This window comes from Sorex fumeus, unplaced genomic scaffold, assembly GCF_029834395.1.
Source record: "Sorex fumeus unplaced genomic scaffold, SorFum_2.1 ptg000008l, whole genome shotgun sequence".
Taxonomy (NCBI): Eukaryota; Metazoa; Chordata; class Mammalia; order Eulipotyphla; family Soricidae; genus Sorex; species Sorex fumeus.
The window spans coordinates 74096455-74122794 of NW_026606065.1; the positions used below are offsets into that span (position 1 = coordinate 74096455).

The 26340-nt window shown below is 40.7% G+C and overlaps 1 protein-coding gene across 3 annotated transcripts in view; it reads right to left on the minus strand.

Annotated features, from left to right (window-relative positions):
* ELF1 (E74 like ETS transcription factor 1) overlaps positions 1 to 26340 on the minus strand; it is a 117901-nt gene that overhangs the window by 36262 nt on the left and 55299 nt on the right. For all 3 annotated transcript variants that reach the window (XM_056109782.1, XM_056109784.1, XM_056109783.1), the window contains exon 2: positions 13060 to 13358. In XM_056109782.1, the coding sequence (XP_055965757.1) occupies positions 13060 to 13131 (72 nt within the window). In that variant the 5' untranslated portion in view covers positions 13132 to 13358. The remainder of the gene's footprint in view (positions 1 to 13059; positions 13359 to 26340) is intronic.

Consider the following 26340-nt stretch of genomic DNA (forward strand, 5'->3'; position numbering starts at 1 on the left):
TGTGGGGGGGTGGTACGCGGCCTCCCCCAGTAACACAGTGGGTAGAAACCTTATTTCTTCCAGGATCTTCAAGAGCTCACTCCCTTCACTTCAAGGACTCCTTCAATAAACTTACAAATTAATCACTGTAATTGTGCTAGGAACTGAATCGAAAGGCCCCATTCATATTTAAAATAATTTCCTTATTCTTTGATATAAAGAACAAAAAAATTCACACCATACTCAATCAGGAAAACTCTGACAATATTTATCATAGAGAAAATATATTACATAGACACATGGTGAAAACTGAGTGATGAAATTAGTGAATGCACGGGGTCTGGAATTAGAATGACCAGATTTAGGATCTTCAGCTTCATACCCGTGGTGTCTTCAGTTCATATTCATCTAAAATGAAAATAGTGGGCTGGAGAGACAGTACAGCAGGCAGAGCTATTTTTGCACTTAGCCCACCTGGGTTCAATCCCCAGCATCTTATATGGTCCCCCCAATGCTGCCAACTTCTGACTACAGGGTCAGAAGTTGCCCCTGAGTATTGCTGGGTGCCATCCTCCCCCGACAAAAAAAATTAAAATTGTAATAGCATCCAGACTTCTAAGAATTAAACAACATGTAAATATATCCCTTGTTATAAAGCATGACACATAATAAACATCCAATAAAATACTTGGATAAAAGTCCTTTAATATTTAATTTAGATAAAAACACACTTAAAACTTGGCTTACTAATTATACGCATACATAAAATCATCACATTGTGTACCTTAAACAATGCCGCCATTATAACTCAACAAAACTGGGGGGAGAACTTGGCTTACTACAATCTTTCATTGACAGACATGGTTTTGTTTTCAATGAGAATAGTCCTTTCAGAACACTGGTGAATAAAACTTAATCATTTACAGCTACTCAGCAGCAACCTTTTTTTCAATTAAAAGCAAAAGTTGGTCACATACATGTGTTCACTGTGTGAAAATCCCGTACACTCGCAATCTGTATATGTTCGCTTAAATGTCAATAAAACGTTTATGATGCAGAAGTCCATCTGAGGGAAGCAGGAGACTTTACAATAATTTCACTCCCTATTCTCCTAGTTCTCTCAGCTGTGGGTGTATTCTTGGATAGGGTGAAAGTCAGAAATTGGGAGGAGGATACCGAATAACCAGATCAAATTCTAGGAAAATATTCCTTCATTACCTCAGATGAAACAAAAATTAAATGAAAAATCTAGGGCAGGGGAGATGAGGTGGCACAGGGATCAGGGACACATGGGTTGCATGTGCAGGACCCCAGTTCAATTCCCACCACAGCATATCCCACCTCTTACCCAACCCTAGAAGCCCCACTGAGCATAGCAGGGTGTGGTCCTAGAGTCCTTCGACCCAAAATCAAGTACCATTAGACCAACCAGCATTACGCAAGTAGGGAAGCCTAGTACTGAGTCACTCAACCCGGTTGGCAGAATCCTGCCTGAAGTGGCCCCTGAGCTCCTAAGCAGTGCTTGGGAGTCTTAGCCCCCACCAAAAAGTAAATAACTAAATGAAATTAAAATCTATAGGGACGGAGAGATAGTACAGTGGTGAGGAGTCTGCCTGCCTTGCAGGGTTCAGAAATTATAGAAAGAGGACTATAGACATCGCATATCCAGATGGGAACACACACACACACACACACACACACACACACACACACACACACACACGCATGTGCGCACACGAAAATCAAGATAGCTGCTAAGCAAAATAGTTCTAAATTAAAATCACTTCAACAGGTTCCAATGTACATTTACAAAATGCTTTAGGGACCAGATTAATATATGAATATATTTGTATTCCAAGAAGATAATCTGACCCCTTCTTTATAATTCCCTGACCCACTGTACTATCTCTCCAGCCACTAGCTTAAACTTTTTGAGACAAAGTTGTGTCTGTGAGCAACATTTAGTCCTTAATTCAACCTCCCAGAAATGTCTCTTTAGTTACAAAGGACTTTCTTAAGACACTGAAGAAACCAAGAATGACCATACTGCGCACAGTATTGTAAGGACTCCAGATATCTTCCAGTATCTGTATTGCAAACCAAAATGCTTGTGCGTGCGTGTATGGATGAGCAAGAGAGAGAGATGAGAGAGAGAGAGGGAGAGAGGAGGAGGAGGATGAGAAGGAGGAGGAGTGCTTGTCATAGAGGCAGGCTGGGGGGTGAGGGTTTGGTGGGAGGGAACTTGGGAAACACTGGTCACTGGTACTGGGAAATGGACCCTGGTGGAGGGATGGGTGTTGGAACACTGTATGACTAAAACCTAATCATGAACAGCTTTGTAAGGGTCTATCTCACAGCAATTCAACTACGAAAAAAGGACATGCATATAACCAAGCCTACCTGACAAAGTTCCCTGCCCACCCCCCAGGGCCAGGGACTTAACCCAGCTTTCATGCATGCAAGACATGCACTTTAACTTAGCCACATCCCCACCTCTAAACATTAACTCTTAGTACTTGAACAAAATACCCATCTTGAACAGAACTGATTCCTATCGAAACGTTTAGGTTTTCATTAAATCTTGAGTTTATTTTAAAATATGTATTTATCCATTTCGAAATTCGTTATTCAGGCCTATACACACACATCTCTCAGATTTTGGTAAGAGTGTTACGCTGGGTTTGTAAAAATAAGTTAGGAGGGGATGTAGAGAGAGTACAGCAGGCAGTATCTGTATTGCAAACCACATGGGGTGGGGGAGGAAAGCGGGAAGAGAGGGAGGGGAGAGAGAGAGAGAGGAGAGAGAGAGAGAGAGAGAGAGAGAGAGAGAGAGAGAGAGAGTGAGTCTTGCACACCCATCCTGGGTTCAATCCCTGAAGCAGATCTGGGTTCTTTTCATGTTATTCTATACGGTCCCTTGAACACCAGAAGTAATTCCTGAGTGCAGAGCCAGGAGTGACCCCTGAGCATTGCTGAGTGTGCCTTCATGTCTGCCCCCTCCCCCCCTCCCGACCCCACCAAAAAGTTAGGAAACTCTTTCAACTAAAACTATTTTTTTTTCTTTTTTTGCTTTTTTGGGTCACATCCAACAATGCTCAGGGATTGCTCTTGGCTCTGCACTCAGGAACTACCCTTGGTGGTGCTCGGGGGACCATATGGGATGCTGGAAATCCAACCCGGGTCAGCATTGTGCAAGGCAAACACCCCACCTCCTATGCTATAGCTCCAGCCCCTGTCAACTGAAACTATTTAAACGATTCATTAGAACTTAAAATAACTTGGGGCCTAAGCTATAGTGCAGGGGGTAGGATGCTTGCCTTGCATTCGGCTTCCCATATGGTCCCCTTAGCAGGACCAGGAATAATCTGAGCATCACCAGATGGGACCCCAAAACAAAACTGAATAAACAATAATTAAAATATAGTTAAAAAATAATGAAATAACTATGTATGACACTCTTTTAGGCCTGCCAATTTTATGCAAGTGAGTGATGATTTTTCCCCTGAATATTTTCTCAATATGTTGTTCTTTGAGGGGGTACAAGGAGGTTTACTAATCAATCTTCACTAAACAAAATATCAAATATACAGAAAATTATTTCCTAATAAATTTTCTATTTTTCACTGGGGGGAGAGGTTGGGTCAGATTTGGCTATGCTCAGAACTTACTCACCGCTCTGTGGCAGGGACTACTCCTGCCTGGTAGTGTGTGGGGAACCATTTGTGGTGCCAGCGATCTACCCAGTGCATGAAGGGCAATCACCTTAACCCCTGGTACTATCTCTCCAATCGCATTAGTAGATGCTCTATAAGAAGGTTACTAAGTCAGAATCAGAATCCAGGTATCTTTAGGGGAAAACTAGTAAATGAGTAGACGTTATTTCTTTTTTCTTTTTTGGGTCACACCTGGTGATGTACTGGGGTTACTCCTGGCTCTGCACTCAGGAGTTATTCCTGGCGGTGCTCAGGGGACCATATGGGATGCTGGGAATCGAACCCGGATCGGCCACGTGCAAGGCAAACACCCTACCCGCTGTGCTATCTCTCCAGCCCGACAACGTTATTTTTAACAAGACTCTAAAATGTCTTCGTAATCCTGCCTTAGAATCTGTTCTAGGGTTCTATAGCATTTCTTCTGGTCCCAGGAATAAATTCAATAATATTCTACTGGGGCTGGAGTGATAGCACAGTGGGTAGGGCATTTGCCTTGCACGTGGCTGACCTGGGTTCGATTCCCAGCATCCCATACGGTCCCCTGAGCACCACCAGGAGTAATTCCTGAGTGCAGAGCCAGGAGTAACCCCTGTGCATCGTCAGGTGTGACCCAAAAAGAAAAAATAATCCTACTATTTAAGACAGGAATACTGTCTCTGACACTGGGTGATCTGTGTGACACAAATGAGGTGGAGAGCGCTGGTGGAGGGCTCAGCAGTAAGAGCACTTGCCCTGTGGACGGTAGGCCACAGGCCCACAGTCTGTTTCCCAGGGCTGCTCCACACTGTCGGCTGTGATCCTGGGAGCACTGCTGCTATGAATCCTGACATAACAAGTGTGCTATCTCCAGTGTACTGTGACCAATTGTGCAAAACCTAATAGCAGCAATACAGCTACAACAACAGGAAGAGAAGGGGAGAAAAAAATGTATGTGGAGAAAACTAGTAAATGATTAAGGACTATGGAGACGACAGAAGATAATGTTTAATGCTTTCTTGACACAAAGATTAACATCTTTTGTTTTGTTTTGGGATCATACCTGATGGTGCTCAGAACTTAATCCTTGCCCTGCACTCAGGATCACTCCAGTCAGGCTCAGGGCAAATGGGTGCTGTGGACTGAACCCTGGTCAGTTGTATGCAAGGCAAGAACCTGGCCAACAGCACTATGCATCTATCTGGATCCAATGAAAGTCACCATCTTAAAGCAACATCACGGTACGAAATTCAGTATTTTTCTATTTGTTCTTTCAGTTTCCAGTGGCTCTTTCCCTTCAATATTCTAGGGCTCATGGATCATAAAAAATTCATTCATTCATTCATTCATTCATCATCCTGTTATTCGTCGATTGCCTCGAGCAGGCCCCAGTAATGTCTCTTTCATCCTAGCCCTGAGATTATATTCACGGCTCTTTAGGAGAATGAGACCCATCATTGTTACTGGTATTTGGCATATTTGGTACGCCACGGGGAGTTTGTCAGACTCTGCCCTGTGGGCAGGCTACATTCGATAGCCTGCAAGTTTGTCCAAAGTAGGAATGAGATAATAAGATATCAAAAAATTCATGATGCAAATATTTTGTTATAACCACTACAGTATAAAGGGAAAATTATTTTAATCTTTAATAAGATAAAGTAAAGGTAAAGGCCCTCCCGTTGATCGTCGATTTGCTCGAGCAGGCCCAGTAACGTCTCCATTGGAGACTTTGTTGTTACTGTGTCTGGCATATCGAATACTCTCAGTAGCTTGCGGGGCTCTCCGAGAGGGGCGGAGGAATCGAACTCGGGTCGGCCATGTTGGCCGCGTGTAAGGCGAACGCCCTACCCGCTGTGCTATCTTTAATCTCACTACAATGCTGTGTAAAACATGCTCCCAACCTCTTTGAAAGTTCTTTAATACAATAAGCAATAAGATAGAATAAAAATCAAAAAGCACTTTAATGTGGTTAATGGTGGTGGTGAAGAAGTATTTCATAAGGGCTATGCCAGTTAATTCCTGTAGCATGATGCTATTTTGTTCAGATAGGCCTACTAACAAGGGAGAGAGAGAGAGAGAGCTAAAATTTGAATTTAGGTAAGATAACTTCAGAGTCTTCCTAAGTCTATGAGCTTAATCACTACACATATTCTTTATGAACACTGAAGAACAGAACTACAGCTGGGAAAGTGTGTTTAATGTCTACTGGCTCCAGTTTCTGAAGCTATCTAGTTTAGCTTCACTCTTGCACAACACAGCAAAAAACAAAAGATCTAAATAAAAAGTCCTTTCTCCAAACTTCCCCAAGATAATGTTTGAAATTCCGTTGTAAATCCCTGTGGAGTTTATTTAGCTAAATCTAATCCCTGTTTAGGACATTCATGGTAAGTAGTCTTCTTTTAGTCTCAGCTCATATTTTTCTTTTAAAGTCAGGATAAATTACAACTGGCCATGAAAATCAAAAAAGTAAAAGTTACTGACTACAATCTCCCTTTTCTTTTTTTCTTTATTTTTCCAGGGGGCACACCCGATGAGCCAGGGGGACAATATGGGCTGGCCGGGATCTAACCCAGGTTACCTGCATGCAAGGCAAGCACTACACTCCAGCAAAATCCCAGTTTTCTTAATCTTAATGTCTTAAAACGTGTGGTATGGCTCACTTGTTAAACGTAAACAGAAGCAGTGTAAAGAGTTAAAAAATAAAATAAATACAGGTGTTGTCATTCAGGAGGCGCAAGATGGATCCCTAGAACTACTTGTCTCCCAGGTACTGCCAGGTCAATCCCCAAGCATAGCCAGGTATGGTCCAAAAACAAACCAACCAAAAAACAACGGGTGCTTTGGGGGGAGGGGGAGTAAATTTTAATCATGGTTAAATGTTTAGTTACAAACAAACTAGAGAAAATTATCAACAGAAGTCACTATCAGATTCCTAAATGTTGTAAACATGTAGGTACTATGTAACTAAAAAACTTAAAAAGCCAATTACTGGAGCTAAAAAAGATGGACAAGTATCTTATGTTATGTATAAAGCATTCAAAAAAATGAGACATAGCTTTCCCGAATATAGACAGTTTAGCTGTAACAAAGACTAGCTGATGACAGACAATAATGGAAATCAATCATCTCTCAAAAAAAACTAAACAACAGCAGATCAAATTACATCAAGATAAAACTACCTTATGTTATAATGTTATTACTATATTCCAATAGTGCAGTGAGAGTAGACTTGCCTAAAGTCACACAACTGGTAACTGAGGGAAGCTGGTTTCCCAGCTGATGCCTCAAGGCCAACACTCACTTCTCTCCCCCCCCCCCCACCCCCCGGAACACTCCCTTCTGATGTGGTGGTGGCCTCACATTTATATGCAAGATATGCAGTTCTATCACTAAGCCACACTCCAGGCCCTCGGCTGACAAAAACAGGTGCTGGGGCACTTGAGTGACACCAGCTTGATTCCCAACACCACATGCTGAGCAACCTGAGCGAACAGTGGCTGAGCACCTCCAAGGTGGTTCACACAAAACCAAAATACATCTCCCAGGGCTAGAGATACAGTTCTTGAGTTCAAGGTCCCCTGAGCAGCACTTGGCATGATCCCCAAATACTAAGCTGAGACTAGCCTCTGAGAACTGCTGGGTGTGGCCCAAATAACAAGATGTACCCTCACCCCAAAATAAAACAAAGAAAAACCAAAAATCTCTCTCTCTGGCTCAGGAAAAATTTAACAGGATTCAGTCAATAAATGTCTTAACTTATGCTAAATGCTTGCAGTGGGGGGTGGGGTGAGGCATACAGAGGAGGCAACTTCTTCAAATGGCTTGGTACTGATCTACAGAAATCAGTAATGCATATATAAAATTTTAACATGGCAAATAAGTGACAATGAAAATAAGAGACAGCATTTCCCCCTCCAAAAAAAGGATGAAATTGTAAATTCCCAAAGAATGAGTTTAACATACGTTTCTAAAAAGCCTGGTCCTTAAATCTTGAAAGGTGATTAGAACATCAGTAAATAACAAGTAGGAACACAGGAGATCAAACATGGGAAGCATAAAACAATTTGAGGGGAAAAAATCATACAGTAGATTGGCAAAATTAATGCAGTGAAAGAGTAAAATACTGAAACTTTTCTGTCACAAATTTTTTTTTTATGATTCGCCACACCTGGTTATGCTCATAGCTTACTCCTGGCTTAGTACTCAAGGATCACTCCTGGCAGCCATATGGGATGCCTGGGATTAAACCCAGGTGGGCTATAGGCAAGGCAAGGGTGCTACCCTGCTGTACTATCTCTACTATCTCCCCAGCACCTAAAAGCTTCTAACTATTAGGTAATTAGGTTGATGATATAGTCAAAAGAATTCCAACAGAATGTTTAATTTTAATTAGTTGAGAATATAAGTCAATAGCAGAATGCACTCTTTGCAAACAGGAGCTACTGGGCTCTATGCTTCCTTTCCCCAATAGGAGCAAGGGAAAGGAAGGGGGAATGAAGGAAGGAAAACAGGAAGAAAACGACAAGCAGGAGCACATTTGTCACATAAAGTCAAGAAATAACTGAAATTCTTCTATGGTTAAGTTTTCTCAAAGTCAGAATGTGGTCAAAGGTTCCATCCTCTGAGTAGTGGTGATTCCCTCAGTAGTTTGTCAAAAAAGAAACACAAAAATTGTTATTTCTTGCATAGGGCTGATCCCTAAAATCACATATTGTCTCCTGAACACTGGCCTGGCCACTGCTCTCTCTCCAGCCCAGATATACCTCATTCCTACCTACAAATATTCCCAGTTTGGGAAGAGACAGGAAGAAAAGACTTCCAAATGACTTGGCAGTGCCAACAAAGCTGGTATTTCTTTCCAGCTTCCACCTCCATCCCTACCCAGGAGAATGATTACAAGTAATATGAATCAATTAAAAGGAAATGATCAAAGTGGTAGCAACCAGAAAAATATGTCAGTTTCTTTAGACTACTACATTTATAACTAAAGACCATAAATGAAAGCAGGAAATATATTCAAGTCTAGTGGCTTTAAATACTGACTGTAAAATGAGCCAACCAAATCAATAAAGAATCATGAAACAAAGTCAATCACTTTAAAATATAAATACTTTTTAAATTTGAATAGTTAAAATCCCAGTCGTTTTTAATTTAACTGAAAAGCTAATTCTAAAATTTATTTTTAAATCTATTCAGTTTTTGAGGGAAGAAAATCATATCAGATATCAAATTTATAAAATGAAACTAAAAAAGCAATGTGAGAGACATAATCAGAAACAGTAAAATGTAACAGAATATATCAACAAGTTCAAAACTAATGTCTACAGATATCTTTGTTTTTCTCCCAACTTTTATTTAGAAACAATACTGTTAATAATTTCAATTATAATTGCAAACCACGGTGCCCAAAAGGAGAGAGAGAGAGAGAGAGAGAGAGAAGAAAAGCACATGCCATAGAAGCAGGCAGGGGGTGGGAGGAAAAGATAGTGCTGGTGGTAGGGGAAACGGACATGGTCTCTCTGAAGAATGATTTGGTGATGATTTTTACTTTTAGTAAACCCAGTAATTTGGCTTTTAGAAATTTAATAGTTCTAGTCATACACATGTACAGAGATACACTATATATATAGATACAATTAACAAAATGACAGTGCTAAATTACTATCTATATTCCAATAGGCATTTCAATACGCAAACTCATTTAACCTAATGACAACCCTAAAATACAGAATGCTATTACATTCTCATTTTCATATAAAGAAGCTGAGGCTTAGAAATGTCTTAATTGGGCTGGAACGATAGCACAGCGGGTAGGATGTCTGCCTTGCACGCGGCCGACCCAGGTTCGATTCCCAGCATCCCATATGGTCCCCTGAGCACCGCCAGGAGTAATTCCTGAGTGCAGAGCCAGGAGTAACCCCTGTGCATCGCCGGGTGTGGCCCCCTCCCCCCCCAAAAAAAGAAAGGTCTTAACCTTTATTATTTGCCCAGAGTTACAAATATATTAAGTAATGATGCAGGATGTAAATCCAGGTGTTCTGATTCTCACATCTGAGCTTTTTTGTTTGTTTTTAGTTTTAGGTCACACCTGGTCGTGCTTAGGGCTTACTCCTGACTCTGAACTCAGGGATCACTCCTGATGGGGTTCAGAGGACCATATGGGGTGCTAAGGATAAAACTTGGGTACTTGTGTGGCAAGGGTGGTGCCCGACTTGCTGTAGCATCTCTCTGGCCCCATGAGCATTTAACCACTATGGTGAGGTCTTCTGCCTCCCAAATGAAAGCATTCACAGCAATGTCATTACTTTTCTTTTTTTTAAAAAAAGCACTTACTGGTAACAGCCAATTATCTTTATCAAAAACTGGTAAATTAAATTACTCATTTATCAATGTGGAAAAATCAGTGGTATCGAACCAATTCATATAAGTAGAGAAATATACCAGGTAAAAACAAATCACAAAAAAAAATTAAACATCTTTTGTATCTTAAAAAATAACTTTTAAATGTAAACTTTTTTGTACATGTATTAGTCTTCTGTCTGGGGGGGGGGGGGCGGGGGGAGGATCCTGATCCAGGTATTTCTGGAGAGAATAGGAGCAGGGAATGAGGATGAAGAGAGACTTTTAAAGCACTGTTATTTATTTTATAATAGGTTATTTGTTTTGTTCTGTTTTTTGCTCCATCAATACTTTTTTAGTCAAGCAAACTTAAAATTCAGAGCTATATATACACATACTGTATAATTAATCTAACAATTTTTCTGAAGTTTCAAATTTTAAAAAAACTAGGTGATTTCTTCTTGAGAACAAAAAGAGTAACCTACTTTATTTGGTTTGGAAGAGAATATAAATTTTGAGTGTAAAATACCCATGCAATAAGATGAACATGAGTGACTGACAAGGAACCTGGGCTCTCTGTGTGAATATCCCCTGTCTTGGGGTCTCTGAGGGACCCCTCACCTATACCCCCTGCCCCCACTCCCCAGTGGGACCACCAAATTCTCTGGTTTACCCTGGGATGACTTAAACAATCACTGGTATGTTTCATGAACACAAAACACACCTTGTGGCTTCCAAAAACAATACCTGTGCAGTAAATACACCGCACTACATACGGTCCCCTGAGCACCTCCAGGAGTCCTAAGACTCCCTATTTCTTGAGAGAGCCAGAAACAGCCCCTGAGTAACCCCAAAATAAATTAATTTTACTTAAGAATAAATTTAACAATAATGAAGTAGAACCACAGGTTAGATACATGCTAGTAAGACTGACTCTACTAAATATATTTATACCCATGTCAACCAGTAGAGTTTGCAATGCTCATGATTACAGGTTAAAGAACACTATACCTGGCCAATTGTTGCAAACATTTTGATAGTAATTGTAAGTAAGATTGCGGTACATCCTTGCAAGAGTAGTTCATCAGTGGAAGTCAAACTGTTTAGGTTCAAACTGCAGCTCCACTATTAAGTTTATGAGTGGTAGCAAGTCACTTAACCTCATCATTGTGAAGTGGAGATAACTGGGTCTCGAGAAGACGTACAATGGGGCACTGCTTGGGAGCTCCTTCCCTCCGTCCCGAAAAAGAAATTCAAGTATCTGCCTCATTGAATAAGTTATTTATAAAGACCTTTTAAGCTAACATATCCATTTTTTTTAGAGAAAAATAAATACAAGAAAATATTTCTGTGTATAGTCTAAACTCAGGGTACCATCTCCCACCCAAAGACATTAGGAACCTTTCCTAGATAGACTAAATACATCATATGTAGCAAAGATAAGCACTGCTCTCTATAACTTCTTTTAAGGTAATGTAGACACACCTATCACTATTGCACCATTATGTAAAATGGATTTCTCATGGTCAAGAATGTCAACATCATTGTGCCAGAGCACAGCAGTGAGTGGCTGAGAGCTCTGTTCTCTGTAGCCACATCCTGAGCTCAAATCTCACTGCATCAAGTCTGAATCTTTCATCTGAGAGAGATGCAGAGTAAACACACTGTTCTCATGCCTTAACATACACAGAAACATCTGTTTCAAAACACTCACTCCTCCTAAGATATCTTTAATAATGTCTCTAGAGTAAATCTATGTAAATATTACTATTTTTAGATTTAGAAATCAAGTGGTCTTTCAAACCATTTTCCTTATTAGCCTATGTTAATCTTGAGATTAAGATATCTTAATCCAAATTCTCATCTTTTGGGGCAGGGGAGACAGCTCAAGGGGCATGCAAAAGGTGCCTTATTTGATTCCCAGCAGCTCATGGCTTCCCCAAGCATGCCTGGTGGCCCTTACCCGGGACCCCCTGCACTTCGCAACTACTGGGGAGGCCCCAATTAAAAAAAAAAACACTCATTTGTTCTCTCTCTCCTTTTGGGTGCTGTGGTTTTCAAAAGAGGTATTGAGTGGCAATCATGTTCCATCTATAGTCTACTCTCAGCACGCATCTCCCATCCTGGTGGTGGAGAATGGGCACTGGTGGAGGGATGGGTATTCGATCATTGTATAACTGAAACCCAAGCACAAAAATTTGTAAGTCTACAACTGTACCTCATGATGTTTCACTAATAAAAATTAAAAAAAAACACTCATCTTTTATGAACACAGCTTTTTTATTGTTACTTAAAAATACAATTGAAAGAGCACAGAAATTATCATGCCTTACCAAAAGCAAGAAACAATTTTATTTTTATTATCTGCAGAAACTCTTTCTGATTATGACCTGCTAAATTACATAGTCCCTAAGCCTCTAGCTTCCTCCTAAAAGTGAAGAGGGACTAGAATAAATTTAGACCTTTCCCTCAGTATCTCTTGGATCTTTAGAAAAAAGCAATTTTCGCATTTTGTGCAAAAAAAAAAAAACAATAAAAACTAACTTTAGAAAAATGCTTCAGTTCAATCCTCTCACACAACAGATGATGAAATTTTTTTCTAGAGAAGTTAAGTAACTTCCTCAAAGTCACATGCTTTGCACTGAAATAATATGTGACTAAGTGACGACTAACATTTTTTCATTGTCTCTAAAAAAAAAAGCCCAGGATTATAAATAATAATCAAACACATAAAGTTGAGTAATTGCAAAAATTATTGTAAAACAATATAAAAAATCATATGCCTTGTTGGAATGTGCTCAAAAACTTTTCAAAGCACTCCGGAATAATTACCAAAGGTATTTACTATGAAGTTTCACTTTACAAAAAAAGAAGCTTATCCCCTTTTAACCACATCAAAGATCTGGATAAGACTCTTAATGAATTAACTAATATTTGAAATGTAACATCACCTCCAAAATTTTAGACTATCTACTATTGTCTTTTGAAGTAAATTATTTTGATACAAATGAAGAAACCATTATCAAAATAAAGGTATTTCTGATTCTCATACCTGTTGTTCATCCTCCATGACGTTACTAGCAAATTCAAACACCAGGTCGTTCTGTTGCACAACAGCAGCCATAATAAAGCATTCCTCTTAGATCCACATGAGAAAAATTCCAAATACGTTCAAGTATCAGGCAACAATGTCCAGAGACTAATGATAAAAATCTTCAGTTAAGTCTGTGAAGCTACTGTATATCCAGGTTATCCTTAGGAAAGCTGGTTCAAATTTTCTCAGTTCACTGATAATTTTATGCAATCAAACTAAGGCACTTCTGAAAGTTTTCTTCGCTAGGGCTTCTTAACCTGAAAAGCAAAAGTTTGAGTTATGAGAAAAGCAATCATGGCAGTCTAGAATATAACAGTACTGAGTACAGCATTTCTAAAGTATTTTTGTGACAGTTTTCAATCAAAATTAACATGACAAAGTTAAAAGAACACAGGTTTCCACAAAAGACATATTTCCTCAGTAGACTTCATCCTTGTTAGTTCAGATAACCTCTCATTACAGAAAATAAAGCTGTTCTTCTCTTTTGCCCTTAGAGTACTAAATGTTAAAAAAATTAAAAAAAAAAAGTCACCCAGCAATCAACTAGGTTTGTATTCACATTAAGGCATATAGACAATATTCTGCTTTTCACTAATCCAGCAAATCATATACTCAGAATTCCATGAGAATTTCGTAATTAAAAATAAAAATAAAAACATCAGACAGTGTCCCTATTAGGAGATATATAGATAGAAAGGAATAATCTCATACATTTAAATTTTACTAAGCATTATTTTAAGAACTTTTAAAAAGCAGCAGATATTAAAGCCCACTCTTTGTTCTTTAAAAAAATAAAAATAAAAAGGTTTCTGATAAGTAGAATGCTTTACCCTGTCTGCAGTAGCTTCTTTTTAATGCACTGAAATGTATCCTTATCTCTACCACAGGCTTGCAAGCAACAGGAAGGAAACGGCACTTGACCACGTCATGGCAAATTAGAACATGCAAAGAACTGCATTTTACAACAGCAGAAAAACAGAAAGTCAACTTAAGAGTGCAAACGATTTCACAGTCAAAGGAGAGATGTTTAAAAAGTGCCTACCAAAGATGTTTGCTTATTAAAAGAAAAATCACCATTAACAGACAGAAAGAAGGGAACTTTTTCAAAAGTTTCTTGAATACTGCGTTAAGAGTAAAGGTGCCATAGCGACAGTACGGTTGGATAGACACTTGCCTTGCACACAGATGGCCTAGGTTTGATTCCCAGCACCACATTTGGCCCCCTGCTCTTGCTCAGAGCTATCCCTGAGTACAGCACAGGGCCAGGAGTAAGCCCTGAGCACAGCCAGGTATGGCTCCAAACACACACAGTTTCATTGCTTACTGCAATATTTGATTATAACCCCCAATGTGGCATGAAGAGAAAAAGATATAAAAAACAACTATATTAAAGGTCAGGGATGGGGGGCTGGAGCAATAGATAGCACAGCGGGTAGGGCATTTGCCTTGCACGTGGCCGATCAGGGTTCAATTCCCAGCATCCCATATGGTCCCCTGAGCACTGCCAGGAGTAGTTCCTGAGTGCAGAGCCAGGAATAACCCCTGTGCATCGCCGGGTGTGATCCAAAAAGTAACAAAAAAAAAAAAATAAAAAAGGTCAGGGATGAAGGGGATGAAGCTTCATGGCAGGCAGAGAGAGGACCTTGCATGTGGGAGGCCCTGGGTTCTACTCCTGAACCACAAAAATGTTTTTTTAACGTTTCATTTTGTTTTGTGAGTCACATCTGGCAGTGCTCAGGGCTTACTACTGACTGTATGCTCAGGGAGCAGTCATGTAGAGCTCAGCATATAGGATGCCAGCAACTGAACTCAGGTCCACTGTGTGTAAGTAAGGCAAACAAACACCCGACCCACTTTACTGTCACTCTGGTCCCCTAACTTTTCAAACAGTAAATGACCATATTACATAACATGTAGTTCTCTGAAATAATAGTTACCATTTTAAGTAGGGAACTGGAGGGTGGGGGGGGCACACCCAGCAGTGCTTTAGTGCCCTTATGGTGCAGGGCATTGAACCTGAGCCTCCCGCACACAAAGTGAGTACTCAATCTGTTGGACTATCTTTACAGATACCATTTTAAAGGGACAAGTTCTTGAAGGAAAACTGAAACTGTGAGTTAGTTTTCTTGAAAACCTAAATCTTGCGAGTATGTGCTAGCCAAATCACATACTCAATCTCCAAATTTCAGTAAAGTCAATTCCCTACATATTCTGGGCTCGAGGAGTTGCCACAGAGGATTGTGGATCCCTCACTGATAAAAAAAAAAAAAAGTTAGGGTTGAGAATCAGTCCTGGAGCAATATAGCACAGTGGGTAGGGCATTTGCCTTGCATGCGGCCGACCCCGGTTCGAGCCCCAGCATCCCACATGGTTCCCCCAAGCACCGCCAGAAATAATTCCTGAATGCAGAGCCAGGAGTAACCCTGAGCATCGTTGGGTGTGACCCAAAAAAGCAAAAAAAAATAAAAAATAAGTTCGAATGGGGCTGGAGCGATAGCACAGCGAGTAGGGTGTTTGCCTTGCACGCGGCTGACCCGGGTTCGATTCCCAGCATCCCATATGGTCTCCTGAGCACCACCAGGAGTAATTCCTGAGTGCATGAGATACACCAGGAGTAAGCCCTGTGCATTGCCAGGTGTGACCCAAAAAGCAAAAAAAAAAAAAAAAAAACAAAAAAAACCAGAATCAGTAGTCCGAGGCCTGGGATGTGTAGACAGGTTAGGGTGCATGCCATGTATACCTGGGCCCTCATCTGATCCTTGCCACCACAAGTGTGCCCCTCCAGCGTCACTGCCCTAGAGGCTCCTGAGCACTTCAGGGTTAGAGTACCATCAAATCCTCTGGCCCTGGCATAGATTTCTCAGGCCTGGTTGGTTGAGAATTGCCAAGAGTGGTCCTGCTCCCTCCTAAAAAGGATTCAACCCTGGGCCCAGGGAGGTCCTCCACAGCAGAGCACCTGCCTGTGGCTTTTGGCTCATAAGTCCAACCCCTAACACTGCTGACAAAGCAAATCTCATACCACAGCCACAACTATCTGATTTCTGGCACAGTGCAACCAATTACGTGATCCCTAGGGAGCGTCTAGTCATCATCACCTTTATTTAAAAAATAAAACAGACACACCCAGAGGTGGTTCCATGGCTAAAAGCATCTGCACTGCAAGCATGAAGCCATGAGTTCAATCCCTGGTGCCTTGCACATTCACCAAGCACAGTTCCAGTGCCTCCACTAATCACAGAAAACTGGCAGCCTAATAGTGTGCAATCTCCAAGCAAGTGCAAGTGGTTCTCTGTCACCATAACAACAAAGGCCACCAAGAGAAAGGAAAATAAAAGGTTTGAAATAATTCAATCTGGGTAATATTTCTACTCTCTTGAGTTCAACATCAGCAGTTTACACATTCTCTCTATCTCTCTCCTCTTAATAATGAGCTCAATATCAAGTAAGCATATTACAGTAATTTTTGAGCAATGCACTGTATCTGAAGCGGAGCTTGGGGGGTGGGGGGAATGTTGCTTATGGCCAGGGACATAGCTCAATGGTAGAGCACATAGTCTCACCATGTTTTAATCAATGGCGGCTCCTCCTCCTCCTCCTCCTCCTCCCCACCTCCCACACTGTACACAACTTCTTTGGGTAAGTGACCATTGTCTAAAATTTCTTCGGTACCTTCCAAACCTGTGTACACAAAGAAACGCACAGCATGGTCTCAAGCACCACAGAAGCAATCCCCTGAAAACCTTCTGAGAAGGAGCACATTAGCACCTCAGCGTACAGTCCCCAAACAAAAAAGGATTACATTAATAATTACATATATATTTTTGCTTTTTGGGTCACACCCGGCGATGCTCAGGGCTGACTCCTGGCTCTGTACTCAGGAATCACTCCTGGCGGTGCTCAGGGGACCATATGGGATGCCGAGGATGGAACCCGGATTGACCATGTGCAAGGCAAATGCCCTCCCCGCTGAGCTATCGCTCCAGCCCCTAATAATAATATATTCTGGATGCCAAAAGTATTTATATATTATTTAGAAACACAGTAGTTTTGATAAAAAAGAAACTATTATTCTAAATTTGAAAAAAATCACAATACGAAAATACAGCCAGAGTCAAGTGTGATAATGCACTTGCCTTCTATGTGTGAGGTCCTTGATTGGATCCCAGACTCTACAAGGTCCCTTGGGAGGGGACGAGGGAGGGAGGGAGGGGAGGAGAGGAGAGGAAGGGAGAAGCAAGCAAGCTGAGTGCAGGCTTTACATGCTCAATACCCATAGTTCTCTGAGAACTCCAGAGAGTAGACCTCAGGATTGCTAGGTGTGGCCCCAAAAGAGAAAAGACTTCTGAAACTATTTGTTCAAAACATGAAATGATACTCTAACAAAGACCAAGGTGAATAAGTCAATGACAAAGTTTCACCTTCTTTCAACTGCAAGTATATAACGTTTTTTTTTTTTTTTTTTTCCCCCAGGGAGGGGAGCCAGGGTGGTAAGCAGGGGGCCACGCTGTGCTGGGGACTGAGCCCAGGCTTCCAGTATACAAGGCGTGTATGTCCCTGCCTGTCGAGCCCTCTCCCCAGTTTCTCATATACTGTTTTCATCAGCACTTCCACATTGGCATTCTGCTTTAAAATAGAGACAAGCAATCCACACACCATCTCTGAACACACCAGTTATATACACACTACAGCAATCAACAGCAATACGCCAAAACCTAAATGGCAGCCTCTAATCACAAAGCGGCTTTTCTTGGATAGAGACACCTTTAACCTGATGAGTGTTTCTACTAATTTCTAGATAGTGAAAAGTTCATAAATTGAAAATGTGTATAACTTTTGCAGTCTTTTATTGGCTTAGTCGGGCTTCTGATCCTGCTTTCTTCCACTCCTTCCCATTCTATTCTATGAAACATTTGTAGTACCAAAATGGTTCTTTTTAACTCTTGGCCTTAAAATATTGCCCCAGGGGCCACACATGTTGCCTGGGAACAATCCAAGTCTCCTACATGCTAATTTGAAGCATGGACTCCAAGAGCTATCTCTCCAGCCACCAAGGTGGTTCTTGAGAAGAAATTTTCTGATTTCTGATTTAGACATATCACCTGTATATATTAATAGGTACATAAATAATAAAACCTTGGGGTATTAAATTTTTTTCAGTAATAGATGAGACTCAGCATCTAGATCAGTAACTCAATTTTATGAACATATTGTGTGCCACTGTCAAAGGTATCAATCTGACAGCATAACAGCGCTACAACTAGAATGCTGATTTCCTAAATCAAGACTGTCGGTGACTGCAATACACAGCCTCATCTCTAAAAGATAAAACCCTTTATGGCCGACCCGAGTTCGATTCCTCCGCCCCTCTCGGAGAGCCCGGCAAGCTACCGAGAGTATTCGATATGCCAGACACAGTAACAACAAAGTCTCCAATGGAGACGTTACTGGGCCCGCTCGAGCAAATCGACGATCAACGGGAGGGCCTTTACCTTACCTTTACCTATGTCTGGGATAGTTTAGAACAGATGTCTAATACAAATATCAATTTGAAAACAAATTCCATATCTAGTTCAGGTTCTGGCCTTCAAACCCACCCACTCACTAAACCATTAGGTAAGTTCCCTATCAGGGTTCCTCAAAGCTAATGTGTCAAAACCGGTTAAAATTAAACAATTTTATTCCTCAAATCTTCTCAAGTATGAAAAACCATGAATATTCGAGCAGCTCTTGGCACAGATCTCTCCAGACCCTAATTATTAAAATTAAAATTAGAATTCTAAGACCACATGGCTGCAATAATTCTAACCAGCAGTACAAAACAAATTATCTAACATTGCCTTTTCGGCAGGTCTGAGTGTTGGGGGGAAATTCCAAATAATAATGATGGGACTGGTGTCAAAATATTTAATATAATCAAAGTAGAGAGAGAGTAATGAGGAAATTATCTGCCACACAGGCAGGGGTAAGGCTTGGGATAGGGGTTATACTGGGGTTTTGGTGGTGGAAAATGTGCACTGGTGAAGGGATGGGTGACCGAGACCCAAACATGAAAGCTTTGTAACTGTTAAAAAATAAATAAATAAAAATTTTTGAACAATCTTGAGTATTAAGATTAAGGGGGGAAAGCCCCTTTCACCCTAATAAATTGTAAAGTCCTTAAGTAAAATTAGTGCCTGGTTAAATTGTCAACAATTGGTACATATAGTATATTCAGGAACACTTCTGTATTAATAGTTTCCAAACATGCTTCATTTTCAAAGTCATTTAGCTTTATAAAATAACAAATAACTGAAATAATCTGCTAGTTTCATTCAACACTAAAGGCTTATTTAATTTAAAGTCATCTAGCTGGGGATTCACCAAGTAATAAAAATTTCCCAAGCTGGATCTCAAGTCATTTAAGAGGTTAGAACCACATTTCTATTTTTTTTTCTTTTTGGGTCACACCTGGTGATGCTCAGGGGTTACTCCTGGCTCATGCACTCAGGAATTACTCCTGGCGGTGCTCGGGGGACCATATGGGATGCTGGGAATCGAACCTGGGTCGGCCATGTTGGCTGTGTGCAAGGCAAACGCCCTACCCACTGCGCTATCGCTCCAGCCCCACACATTCCTTTTTTTTAAGGAGACATTTCACCGGAATTTCTCACTAGTAAGATCCTTAGCCTTTAATCACCAAAGTAAGCTTCAGATTTAAGGTGAAATAGTAAAACAAATCAAACATCTGAGAGTATTGGCACTAGATCCAGACCACTGAGGTCTGACCCTTTTGCACTGCAGTCCTGGACAAATAACTTAGGTGTCAGTTCAGGGTCTTCCGATAAGCCGCTGCTTCTCATTCTGTAAAATGTGTATAGTAAATAACACAAAAACCAAGAGGTGTGAATATGAGATGCAAAATGTGTGTGCAGAATCCCTGGCACATAAACTTGACTCAACTACCATTAGCTTTGGTATAGCCTAAGTATGGGACAAGAGATATGTGATGGGTACATGCCAGGCAACTATATTCCGCAGGTCTGATTTCCATATTCTTTTACCACAGCTACTGGCTACACTCCACGAAAATACACCATAGCCTATTATCAACAGAACGCTAATTGTACTTTAGTGCCTAAATATTTGGTGCCTATTTGATAAAGTCAATTGCTGCAAAACTGGGACCTCACCCTGTCTGGCAAGCAGCCCTTAACATAGTGTTCCATTATAAATAAAAAATAAAGGCCCTCCCGTTGATCGTCGATTTGCTCGAGCGGGCCCAGTAACGTCTCCATTGGAGACTTTGTTGTTACTGTGTCTGGCATAGCGAATACACTCGGTAGCTTGCCGGGCTCTCCGAGAGGGGCGGAGGAATCGAACTCAGGTCGGCCATGTTGGCCGCTTGTAAGGCGAACGCCCTACCTGCTGTGCTATCGCTCCAGCCCAGTGTTCCATTATTCTCATGTTTCAGACAGAATGAACTTACTGATTATAAACACAAAATGCTGGTTACCACAATCAATTAAGATGGTTAATTTCATTATGAAAGATTCCATGTATTATAAAAACGTGATAGTCAAATAGATTAATACTTCTCATACTTACTTCCTTAATCCCTGGTTGAAAACAAATTTGGGTTTCCTTCAAAAGACTTTAAACCCTTGTGTTTAAAGGGTTTTTTTGTTTGATCATTTGTTTGGGGGCCATACCCAGAGGTGCTCAGAGGTCACTTCTGGCTCTGCGTTCAGGAATGCTCCTGGCAGTGCTTGGGAAGCCATATGGCAGACCAGGAACTGAACCTGGGTTGGCTATGTGCAAGGCAAATGCTCTAGCCACTATACTTATCACTCCAGTCCCCTTGTGTTTATAAGGGTTTAAAACAAGAGTTTAAACCCCTGCTAACTGAAAATAACATTTTATTGTGGTTCTAATTTCTGGGTCATACCCAGATGTGCCCAGGGTCTATGCCCAGCATGGTGCTGGGGGATCCCAGGGGTGCTCTGGAGACTATAAGTCAAAAGAATCTAACCAAGGACCTCCTACATACAAATCATGCACCAATAACCCTCTGATGTATCTCTATCACTATATTCCTACAATAGTATTTTAAAATGACTATTGTTACCCTATGGAACCACCAACCAATTATAATGAAAACTGGTAAAGAAAACCAATCAAATGGCAAAATAGGTTTTGGAAAGATCATTCTAGCTCAGAGGACAAAACGCACCAATCAGAGCTTATGGTAGTTGAATAACTACCCTTAATAAAGTATTTGACAGTGTCTGTAGGGCTGAGAGTATCTTTTTGTTGTTGTTGTTGTTGTTATATTGATTTATTGAATTACTGTGGGAAAAGTGGCAAAGCTTTCAGGTTTAAGTCTCGGTCATACAATGATCAAACACCCTTCCCTTCACCAGTACTTATTTTTCACAACCAAGATCCCCAGTGTACCCCCTCTCCCACCCCTCCCGATGCCTGTGAGGCAGATGATTTCTACTTAACTCTCTCTCTACTTTTATTACATTCATTATTTTGACAAAAGATGCACCATTATTGTTTAGAATTTCCCCCCAACAATCAGAACTGCTGAAAAGGCACTGTGAAATAATTTGCTTTCTATAGTTGGTTATGAGAACCATATGATGTCGCGAGGCTGCTACTGTGGCCGCGCGATTTTGGATTTCTAGTATTTTACTAATTAAGTCTGGAGGGATTTCTGCCAAGCGCCAGATAATAACGAGATTGGTTTCTGTGCATCTGGTGCTATGGCTGTGCCAGGGGGCAACTCATGACCTCGGTAGGGCATGAAGGACGAGCCGATACTGCCCCCCATCCCATGAGGCTGCAGTTGCCCCATCACCGCCAGCTCATACCTGGCTTTCCAATAAGATCTGCGGTGGCGGCCACCTTGCTGCAGGGAGGGGGGGGGTGGAAGGAGACAGACACCCTTTCCCTCTCAGAGAGGCATGGCACCATAGTTTACCACATAATCCATTCACTTTTCTGCTGCAAACTCCTGGGTTCTGGATTAAGTCCTTGTGCCTCTGGAGCCATGGCTATGCTGAAGAGCCGTTTGTGGGGGGCAACTTGTGACCGAGAGTATCTTAAGAGCTAGATTTCTATAAGTAACCACAGATGCCACATAACTGAACAGAAAGTTGTGCTGTTGTTGTTGTTTGGGGGGGCCCACAAACAGTGGTACTCAGGGATCACTCATGGTGGTGGACAGGGAACTGTGTATGGCCCTAGGAAATGAGCTTGGGTTAGTCACATGAAAAGTAAGCACCTTATCACCTGTATTTTCTCTCCAGCCCCCAGAGAGTATTTTTACATTTTACATAGTAATTTAACAAACTACTCTTTCAACATATATGCATGCCCATCATAAAAAGCAAGAATATTCTGAAAAAAATTACATTGAAAGAAATAAATTAAAAATGAACAAAAAGAGAATAAGGAAAGTTAAGAGACAAAAAGCTACACAAATTAGAAATGAGATGCAAGGCATAAAGCCATAAACTACAATGACTGAAATTCTTGCACAATAAGTTACACTTGTCTTTTACATGTATTTTATATTATGGTAGAGGACAGGAGAAATGAAAATATTAAACACGGATATCAAGGTAAATTCTGAACAAAACTCAAAGGGCCTGCCCATTCTCTAAGTGTTGAAGTTTGGAGCTGATAAAAGCACTAGGGATTACTTAGGACAGACAATGTACCCCTTGAATAGCTGTACTGGGTATTTAACAATCTGGGCAACCAAATCTAAGAGCTAAATGAGGGCCAGAGTAATAGCACAGCAGAGAGGGTGTTTGCCTTGCACGCAGCCAAATTGGGTTCAATCCCCAGCATCCCATATGGTTCCCCAAGCACCACCAGGAGTGATTCCTGAGCACAGAGCCAGGAGTGACCCTTGAGCATTACTGAGTGTGATCCAAAAACTTTAAAGGAAAAAAAAAAAAGCTAAATGAGGGGGCGGGGCAGGGGGTGGACAATATGAAAGGTCCAGATGCCCAGCCCAATTTGATATTCATGCCTGTATAGTTACATTAGTAAAATTTTAATAGTATTTTTCTTCAGCAGAATATCTGAAAAGATAACAACTCCCTTATATAGATATCCATAGCCAAGGTCTTTACATTATTTTATGCAATATATGTATATCTAGTAATTAATTTTCAATCATATATTTACATTTGCAGTATAAGAGTTTGTAGATTTTTCTATTACTGATTTAAATCTTAAAAGTATTATTATAAATGTTAATTAGCAAGCTCTAGCATATCAGCCCATCTTAATTTTTTTCCTTCAATCACATAAAAAGTGAAAAAGAACAGTGGGGGAGATAGTTCAAAGAGTGATCTGGCATGCACTGGCCCTGGGTTCAATCCCCAGTAGCTCTAGTCTCCCTAGAACTACTCTTGGGTGTAGGTAGCCCTAGTGGCTGCTGGCACTGCTGGGGGAGGCTCAAAAAGGGGAAAAAGAAAATTAATTTTTTTCATAAAGACTTTTAGAATTTAATAACTCACTAAAATACTTTCAAATAAATTTACTGACCTTCTTCCTAACTCTATAAATATGCCTATGATCGCTTGTTTTTTAATTACAGATTTGGAAAAAAAATAGCAAACACAGTTATAATTAACCAAATTTAAACTTATTCAAACAAGATCAGTGAGCCTTATTAAATAAGGTGTGGGGTGGGGGGCTGGAGCGATAGCACAGCAGGTAGGGTATTTGCCTTGCAAGCGGCCAACATGGCCGACCCGAGTTCAATTCCTTAGCCTCTCTTGGAGAGCGGGACGGAGAGTATCTCGTCCTCACGGCAAAGCCTGGCAAGCTACCCGTGATGTATTCGATATGCCAAACACATTAACAATTGTCACAATGGAGACATTACTGGGCCCACTCAAGCAAAATCGATGAACAATGGGAGGACAGTGACAGTGGGGGGGGTGGGGGGGAGGGGAGGCGGAACTGTAAAAGAAATCTCACTATATAGTCTCTCTAGTGGAAAAAAAAATTGTTTTGGGGGAGGTGAGGAGTGGAAGGTGGAGGTGTTGAGCCACACCCAGTGGTGATCAGGACTTACTCATTTACTCATGGCAGGGCTCAGGGAACCATATGGAGTGCCAGGAATCAAACCCCAGTAGGCCATGTACAAGGCAAATGATATAGCCCTCATTACATCACAAGAACAAATTGTCCCCCCTGCATTCAGCATGCTCCTACTTTAATTCAAAAAGAAAATGATTCTATTTACATTATTTCAAATAGTCAAGGATTCCAAGCAATAGAGGAGTTTCAAAATTATTTTGAAATTCACATCAACACTATATTACTCAATATTACCACCAATATCATAAGTATTCGATATGCCAAACACAGTAACAACAAAGTCTCCAATGGAGACGTTATTGGGCCCACTCGAGCAAATCGATGATCAACGGGAGGGCCTTTACTTTTACTTTACTTTTTATCATAACTAACTATCCAGTCTTAGATTTCTTTCTTTGGGAGGTGGTTTGGGTGAGGAAAGGAGTGGGAAAGGGAAGTCAAGTATCTAGAACTTTTTCAGAAGTCTGATTTTATTTTTGTGTGAATGAAGCACAATCTAATGTTTTCTGTATAGAAAGCCTCATGAGGCTTCTGCTGACGAGTAAGGCCAAAGTAGAACAAAGAAATCGAGTAAGATCAGCTTACTTTCAACCATGTTAAGGTTTTTGGTTTTTTTAAGTAGATATGCACAAAACAAACAGGCTAACTTCTCTATGCTTTTACTTTTTTGCTGACACCCTGATGACCAGTTCCAGAATTCTCCAGGGCAAGTTGCAATTACTCACTATCCAGACCTGAAATTCTGGTTCTTTCACATTGTTCTCCACTTTCCATCATTGGCCACTGGGGCCTGTTTGGTATCAGATTACTGGCAGGCAGCATTTATAGCACCTTGCAAAACAGCTGAACAGATCACATACCTAGACCTGTCCGTACCTGTGGTTTTAAGATTAACCCCTTTTCAAGAATGTTTTTAAAACAGGAGATATTTAGACCAAAGAGAAATGTCCAAGAGTAATCAGATACTGTTTCAACAACTACAAAAAAATTTTCTTCTTTCCTTTCTCAAAAAGTTGGAAAGTGATAATTTAACTGGTGCCTTTTAATTACGCAAAAAGTAACTACAGGAATGACCCTCCAGCACCCAAATCTGAACTCAGACAGAAAGACAAGTATTCGTAGAACACAAACATGTATTTATTAGCATATGTTAAAAAGGTATTTATTAGCAAAACCTGTTCAAGTAGTTAAAACACTTTTTTAACAAACAAGAATAGGCTTGCTAGGAAATTTTTTTCCCCTCTGGCTGTTTATCCAGCAGGTTAATATTTTCACCTTAGAATAATACATGGTCTAGTGCAGTGTTTCTTCAACAGGAGAATACAATAGAACAGGTTCCAAAAGAAACAAGTGTTTCACTCAGGTATAAATTAATGGGGGAAGAGTCAGCCATAGGTTGTTTAAAGTCCTTCAAGAAATGTGTCTGCAGCTCACCCCCACCTTCCACTTCTACTATTGCATGGCATACTACTATTTTAGAAGAGGCTATTTTGTCATAAAAGTTCCATTCTTCCAAGGAAGACAAATCATTAGCCGAAAGTAAAATGTAAAGGTAATACAAATAGCTTACTAGTTATTGATTGCATTTTTTTTTTTTTTTTGCTTTTTGGGTCACCTGGCAATGCACAAGGGTTGTTACTCCTGGCTCTGTATTCAGAAATTACTCCTGGCAGTGCTCAGGGGACCATATGGGATGCTGGGAATCGAACCCGGGTTGGCCGCGTGAAAGGCAAACGCTCTACCTGCTGTGCTATCTCTCCAACCCCTGATTGCAGTATTAAGTATTACTTGTTCCATGTATATTCATTTGGTGGATTTTTAGTAGCTCTACTCTAGCTAGCTTCCCCTAGGTTCTAGAGGAGAAACGCACCAAAAATGAAAAGATCAAGTTACTTCTCTACTTAACTTTTTCCACTAGCCATACGAAAAACTTCAAACCCATTGCTAGGGTTTAAGTGGCCTTCCTGATAGGAAAAAAAAAAGTATGAGTAATATGTATTCAGTTGGATTTGTAACATAGGGCATCCACTGGACAGGAAAGATGAACAGAGCAGCAACATTGTATGGATCAACAGTGAAAGTACACCTGTCACAGTTTTACCACTTTTCATTCCCACTTCAAAAACAAATACT